General features: G+C 34.6%; 1 protein-coding gene across 1 annotated transcript; it reads right to left on the bottom strand.

Moving 5' to 3' along the window:
* Positions 1-179: 179 nt before the first annotated feature.
* Positions 180-5,324, bottom strand: LOC124836856 (purin-rich alpha 1). Its single transcript, XM_047312090.2, has 5 exons — positions 4,664-5,324; positions 4,540-4,587; positions 1,095-1,235; positions 746-988; positions 180-653 (listed from the first exon to the last, which is right to left on the bottom strand). Exons 1-5 carry the CDS (start codon positions 4,931-4,933, stop codon positions 501-503), a joined length of 855 nt encoding a protein of 284 aa, XP_047168046.1. The 5' UTR covers positions 4,934-5,324; the 3' UTR covers positions 180-500.
* Between the last annotated feature and the right edge of the window lie 2,802 nt (positions 5,325-8,126).

The following is an 8,126-nucleotide window of genomic DNA, read 5'->3' as shown; positions in this document are numbered from 1 at the left end:
AGATAAATCAGAGTTTGACAATCTTGGATAAAACAATCTTGGGTAAAACAATAATGCTAGATGAAACCAAACCCTACAAAAGATAGCTAAATCACTAACCTATACATGGTAGGCATGCATGGTTGAAAAACCTCAGCATGCATGAGAACTTAAATCCATGTGAAATCTGCGCAAGGAAGGCAAAATAAACAATCAAACATTATTACAGATTGTAGCTTGGGTGCCAAACTATCCAAACAAGTACAAGTTTCTGATCCTTTTTTTCTTCCGTTATTCCTATTCATATATTAACCTTGCCAAGCAATTCAAATTATTCTGCTGACCAACCAGAGTTTGCATTATTTCAAAAGCATTAATGGAAGAACAATATGAGAAGGAGGAGGCTAAGGGAAAATAAAATAAAATAGCACAAATCAGACTCAAAGACAACACCCATTCTTATCCAATTGAAACCTTGGCAGAGGGACTAATTATTGTCGCAGAATACCCCAAGTTAGCATTCATCTTTGAGGGGGATCAACTGTGCGAACATTAGCAACTGTCATTCCTTCAATTCGGTCCTTTGTGATTTCCACAAAGTGACCAACAATCTCATGAAACTGCTTGAGCCCTGATAGGGGAAGAATGATGGAGGATCGATCAGAACCGGCAACCTGCAATAATTAACAAGAATTTACAGCAGAAATTCCTCTTCCCGCGGTATATAAAACTAAGGAAAAAGACATAAAAGATAATGACAGCACACCTCAGATATTCTTAAGAAATGACCCCTATTATTGCTCCCAAGATCAAAGAAGAATCTTTTTTGATCAGCCCTGATCACTTTCGAGACCCCCAAGTTACCAATTTCATCCTGGGGGGGCAAATCAACAGACCTGTCCACATTCAACTCAGAAGAAGTGGCAGGTTGACTACTATGACCAGATATGAAGCCAGCACCAACATCATCCGAAAGTCCGACAAGACGCTCTGAGGATTCAGAATTTTGCTATAGTGGAATGCAAATAAGCAAATAAGATGAAACAAATAAAAAATAGCTTCGACTATTCTTGTGGCTAAGACAGGAAAAATGTATGATTTCTGAAGAAGGACACCTGATTGGGTAGAATGAAAAGCCTTGAGGCTTCATTAATCTCAGCCAAAATGTTCCTGAATGCTGCCCATCCTTCATCCCTAGAGCTTCCAGCAGGAACAATTATAGTGCTACGGTTTCTACTGACAGAAGCTTCAGACACCTTCAAAATAATAAATAAGAATCAGAATCTTGAAATAAAATATGCATATGGATAATATTCATCATAAGATAGAAGTTCCGAATTAATGTAAATATGGAAGCCCAAAGTGATGAAAAACAGGTTAACAGATTTTTGAGGGACTTCATGTAGCTTCATTAAAACATTTTCTGGTTGATATAAAGCACCAATTATAAGAATTGTTTGCAGAAGTTTGTGCAGATTTCCTTAGCTGTGTTTGGTAGGAAGGAAAATAGGCAAGAAATAGAAAAGAGAGATAGAGTAAATGAGAATTAGACTGGAAATAATGATGTTTGGTATAAGAGAAAAAGAAAAGAAATATAAAAGAGAAAAATAGGAAAAAAAAATTAGAAGATAATCAATTATCAATTATTAGGGATTAGAAATGGATTATGACTTTTAGAGGTAATTACTACTATTGTCTGGTAGTCAGATTGGTTTAGTGTTCTCAATGTTCCTCAGTGATGCATAATAAATGCTGTTACAAAAAAAATCCATACATCTTTTCTCATTTTGCAACTCTAAGTGTAGAAACAAACAACACCCAACAATACGAAAATCTAAAAACTTCCTATACAAATCTATCTGGTCTTCAACAACCTTCCCACCCTCACATTCACATTGTAAGCACTATGTTAGTCGGCTACACAAGGACAAGTCTGAAATATGAACACCAATTTGGCAATAAGAATAAGAACCTATTTTGGAAAGATGCATTTTTAAAATTTCAACATTTTTAGGAACTTTTTGTAATTTCATCTGCTTGTTTGGGACAGCCACTGAAATTAGTAAGAAATTCTTTTCCTGAAAATAAGATGATTTTATGAATCATAAAAATATTGTCTTATATTTATTTTTCAACTTCCTTTCTCCTTTACAGCTTCATACATACTTTTTTTTTCTTATGAAGCTGATTTTATATTACCTTGCATCCAATAAAATTAACTTACAATCATATATCAGCAAACTTATCCAAACAAAATCTGATTCTGCTTATAATTATACATATAAGCAATTATTGAAATAATTCAATTTTCGTAACTAATAGAAACATGCCCTGAGAATAAAAATGGACAACCCATAAATAATGTCAGATTTTACTCCGATAAGATTAAAGACATACTGCACTGGGCATAAAGGAGCATGCGCATGTTTGATTTAGCTTATTGTGAAGGGAAAAGAATAACATTATTTTACCACGATCCTACAAGAGCATTGGGAAAAGAAAATATTATTTCCATAAAAATACTCCAAACCAATCCAAACAGGCGCAAAATTTCTTGATTAATTCACAGCAAAACACAGTCCACTCCTCCCCCTTGCAATTCATATGTACTAGTGTGAATTGGCTCTAGCCAATTCCCAATGTAATTCCCAGAAATGACGAACCTATGGCTGAAGATGGAGCATTCAAACTTAAGGAACTGTCAGAACTCTCCTCTTTTGAAGGTTGTTGTCCCAGGGTTTCCAATCAGCCACACCTGCCAACAATTTGAGGAAAGAACAATGACAGAAGACTTAATTTTGGTGGGAGGTCTGTGATTGAGAGAGTTAAAATTGAAAGAAGCTTTCTTCGAAGTCTGAATACGAAAGAGCTTTGCAGGAGTGATAGAGAATATGAATGAAATGGGATGACCAAATGACAACGGGATTTGGAAATATGGATGAATTGAAAACTGGGCCATTTGGCTTTCGAGAAGATTAATCATCCATTACATATTGACAGTATTTTATAATTTCAATGCACATTTGGCGGTGCCTTCTTTTTGTGCCTGTCTCTGATAGCATATTTGTTAATTTTAATTCATAATATTTCATATTTTAACTAAATGATTTTTTATTGATGTGTATAGATTAATATGTTAATATCAAAATGTACCACAAACCCAAATAGTGTATCAACAATATATACCCCTCCATGTAATAATACTTCTCAAGGTTATGAGTATTCAAACCCAATACCTATGTTTCACATTCTATAGAGAAATTAAAGGAGGAAAAAGCTTTAGAGGATGTGGGGGAGGAAATAAAAGCCTGATGTGTTGAACACAGAAGTTCCTGATTAAAAAATTGGATAAGTATAATATAAGTAGCGGGAGTTGGAGTATGGGAGTGTCTTTAAAAGAAGGTCAAACTTGATAATGGATTTTAGCATTTTTGCATAAAAAAAATCCCAAAGAAGCAAGACAAACCAAAAGCTATTAAGCACGCATCTAACTATGATACAAAAGTTGACGCCTATTACAGATCAGAAATTCTCCCAATGGCATGATTTCTACAAAAACTTACCTGTAATGAGTTCTCTCTTTCTCATTGTAAATAAGGCTTTACTTACAGAGTCCAAGCCATATAAATCTAACCTCTTGGCATGCAAGACTTTTGTTTCCACTGCTACCATGATAGTTCAACTAAAAGTCCACAAAGTACAAATAATTCTCTCTAGTTTTTATAACCAAGAAGGCTCTAAAATTCCTAGGGCTTACAGCAGCAAAGTTATACATTTCAAGCAACCAAAATAAGAATGCCTAACAAGATACCCAGACTTTACCACACAAACCAAATTAAAATTTGTTTCCGTTTTCTACTTTATGATAATAAATCCTCGTTCAAAACCCTAAGGTTATTAATGCCCCAAGTCCCACACTGTTATGGCTCTCCACCCTTCCTCCTCCTCATTTTCTGCCTCTTTTGTACATGTTAATTAACAGCTTCACTATCATAATTAAATTTCCTTATGTCTTACGAAAACACATATATCCCTAGATATTTTTCCCTTCATTCCATGATAATATAGAAAAGCTTCCCTACATACACATCCAGAGTATATAAACCAACAAAACAAATATTAAAAGTTATCTTAAATTCAGACATATATACACACAGCCCTATTCTAATTTTCGACAATAGAAGTAAACCATTCCAAGAAGGAACCATCATTTTGAAACAACCACTATTATCCATCTTTTACCAAAAATACCACAGCCACAAACATAAAAAAGCAGCATATAATTAGGTGAAAAAAATGCTATACGATTCGCTTAAAAGCTTAACCAGTAGCCATCGAAGCCAAGGCATGCAATTAGAATACAGTTATTGTTATCACACACCACTCAACTTCTACTTCATATCAATTCCACCTCTTTTTTTATTTTACGTCACGCCTTTTCTCTCTTCAGTTATCCTCACTTTCTGCACACGGTTTCTCTCTTTCTTCCCCGCAAAAATAAGGTGTATGTTAAACACTTTTCCATTTCAATTCGAGCATAAGAGAAACGGAATTGAGTACCTTCAAGAAACGCCCCCTCCGGTTCTCACCAATGTCGAAGTAGAAAACCTAAACAACAACAAAAATTAAAAATGTTAGGAAGAAGCGAGGACAAGAGTCAAGTAAGGAGGTTGGGTTGGATTACCTTGGTGTCGAGCTGCAATTCCTTGCTAAAGAGGTCTTGATCTTCAGAATTAACGTAGTAATTGAAGAGATCGAGGAACCAGGAAATGCCGGAGAAGGGCACGATGATGGTCGACCTAGTGGCGGAAGTCTTCTCGGAAATCTTAAGGTAACGGCCGCGAGGGTTCTCCTTCAGATCGAAGTAGAACAGCTTGTGCTCGACCTGCAGTGTTTTGCACAGCAATTCGACGTCGTTCCCGCCGCCGCCGCCGCCACCGGAGTTGCCCTCCATCGCCGCCAATAACAAATCTGGATGTGGTCGCAACAGATCTGGGTGGGTGGGCGAGTAAGTAGCTAAGCACGCATGAGCGTTTGGGTCTTGAGTTTCACTTCAATTGCAACGACGGTTACACTCACTCACGACGAAGTCATGAATTGGAGACGTTTTCGTTCTCTCCGATGTGGTGACGTTTTCGCTTTCTCCGATTTGGAGCCGTTGGATTGTTAAACGAAGCCTCTCTCGCTTCGCAGATCCACCTGATGGGATCTTTTCACCGCACGAGTCAATTAGTGGCAATTGGGAATTACTTACTGGGTTTCTAAGTTTCTATCATAAATTCATCAAATTTAGCCAAAAGTCAAAGAAAAAACCCAAACCCAATTTTTATATACATGAAAAAGAAAAACGCATGTCTGACACTCTGAGATGTTAAAATTATATTAAAACTTTAAAAGCCTCATCATTTCTGTCCATTCAGAAACATGGTTCCATTTAGAATATGATTGCGAAGAAGGAAGGATGTGAAAAGAAAAAAAAAAAACTTATATATATTAAATTAATGGAGTTATAACCTTCACAAGTATGGGTATAATATTAGTATATTTAATTTATGTTTGCTGCTACTTTTAAATATTTTCATAAATGAATATTATTTAATATGTGAGTTTTGTTATAGTCAAAATCTATCATAAATATATGTATAAATATATATATATATATATATATATATATATATATATTTAATGCATAAGTTATATTTAAGATTTATTATATTTTCATAGAAGGTTTTGGATGTTCGTTTAGAATATAAAAGAAAAAGGTGCAACAGAAAGAAATGAGAAAAGACATTTAGAAAATAAAAATAGATAAAAGTTATAAGTTATTGAATTGATTGAAATGTAAAAAGGAGATGGGGCCTAGCCAAGTATGGCCCGTAGTAGCAAAAAATTATTGAAAGATAAGAGATTGGATATCGTTTTCGACTATTTAAGGTGGTTCCAATCTATTAAAATTAATTTTCATAGAAAACAAAAAAGATGGTTTACGGTTTATTAGCCTAGCCAAAATAAAGGTTAAACATTTATAAAAAGTTAATTAAATATTATGTCTTTCGAGTTTCTAATTTAGGGGGCAGAAACAAAAGAATGAAATAAAGTTTATTTAATTCAATTACAAAAAAAAAAGGTTAGGATTAGCGATTAATTTATTTCACATAAAATTCGTATTTTTCTATTTTAATTCAATTTTATTTCTCTCTTTCCCTACTTTATTTTGTAGTTTATTTCAATCAAAATTAACTGTAAGAACATAGAAAATAGATATTAGAGTAAATAGGTGTATTAAAATAATAAACGAGATTTTTTTAAAAAATAATTTTATAATATAAATAGAATTTTCTAAAGCTCGGTTCATTATATAAATACTTTCTATCTCTTCAAAAACATTATTCTCTTCCATTTCTTTAACTTCTCTCTACAAATTCTCACATTTGGACTATTTGTTTGATGATCAGGGAGTGTCTAGACAATCCTGGCATCGAGGGCTACAGTTCTTACTGATCAATTTCTTGATTCTAACCGGTAAGTGGTTTCCCCTTTTTTTCTCCGTACGTTCTTGAACTGTGATCATGCAATGAATTCGGTTTGCATGTATCTAGTAGCTTTTTCCTTCAATTCCTAGCTCAAGTTAGGTTCTAAGAGTCGTTTCCTATCACCGATTGGTGATTTGTAGGGTTTTCTAGAGTTTCCTTGCGGTGTAAGCATCTGTCGGGATTTTTGTGAGCTGTGCAGAGTTGGTTAAGGTAATGGAAGCTAGATTTCATTAAATTGTTAACTTAGTTGTATATTTAGTGATTATATGACTCTTGAATTTGGTTGTATTGAATTGATGTTTAAAATTGGTAGAAAATATGTATGCTGATTGTTTTTTAGTGTGAAGTGATGAATTTGAGGCTTGGAATTATTTTAAAATGTTGTTAATTTGTTGTTGATCATATGAGAAGTGATAAATCTGTTATAGAGTTGGTTACTTAAGATTAAAGTCATATTTGGGTAATTTAGAGTTTGTTTTAGAGGAAGTGGGGTAGTGAAATTTTGATTTGGGAATATGACTTGTAGATGGTCAGTTTCATTAGTTTAGGTAAGTCATTTTGGACTTGCTGAAGGTCTTAAATTGTTCAAAACTGCAAATAAAATGGTAGAATGTGATTGGGTCCTTGAGTTGTTGAATTTTGTGTTTTAAAGTGAAACTTGAGTAGTAAATGCTTAGAAATGTTAGTAGTAAGGTTTAGAAATGTTTGGTCAAGTCTAATTAGGTGTATAACACAATTTAGGAGAGTTAGAAGTTGGAAACAATAGTTAGAATTGGTAAACTTGGGTTGAGTGGCATAATTTTGCACAATTCGTGTTGCAGAATTATGCAAACTTATTGAGCCAATGGATTTGCACAGCGAGTGGTCATGGCGAGTTGCTCTCTGTTTGAGCAATTCGCACAGCAAAATGAAGCGTTGTGCAAATGATTGTGGGGTTTGCTCTCTGTGTGATGATTCACAAAGCGAATCAGTGCGCTAACCACCTGGAGGTGGTCTAGGGTCACTGCCAAATTTATTCGAATAGCGATGGGGTGCACACAACGAGTGTTTTGAGGGTATGGACCACTGTCTAGACTTTCGCATAGCGAATTAGGGCGTTATGCGAGGGGTTGAGGTCTAGTACCACTGGGAATTTATTCGCATAGCGAGAAGGGTCGTTGTGCGAGAAACATCTGGATTCGCTCAGCAAGGGTATGCGTAGAGCGAATGGTACAAGTTTTTTTTCACTCTTTTCTTCTGTCTTAAGTTGATCTAAATGAATTATTGAGTGCATTATGAAATATGTTTTAGTGTGTCTTACAATATATATAAATGATTATTGTCATGAATATGTTTCACTTGAGATTAAAACTGATAAAATATATTCTTGAGGGCTTAACAGATCCCTCTCATTATCTTCTATATATATTGAAAAAACACAAGAGTACATGGAACACCAAGAGTCTACACTAGACCTCTAGGAACAGAACTAGGTATTAATCATTACTGGTCTAGCAGACTAGCCTTAATGATGATATGTAACAGTAATTATTCTAACACTCCCCCTCAAGCTGGAGAATACAGATTGTATGTACCAAGCTTGGAACAAATAAACTCAATCTGAGGTCCCCTTAA

This window comes from Vigna umbellata, chromosome 7 (assembly GCF_029865625.1).
Source record: "Vigna umbellata cultivar VRB3 chromosome 7, Vumbellata_1.0, whole genome shotgun sequence".
Lineage (NCBI taxonomy): Eukaryota > Viridiplantae > Streptophyta > Magnoliopsida > Fabales > Fabaceae > Vigna > Vigna umbellata.
The sequence above is the reverse complement of the archived record's forward strand: the minus strand, read 5'-3'. Positions and strand labels throughout refer to the sequence as shown.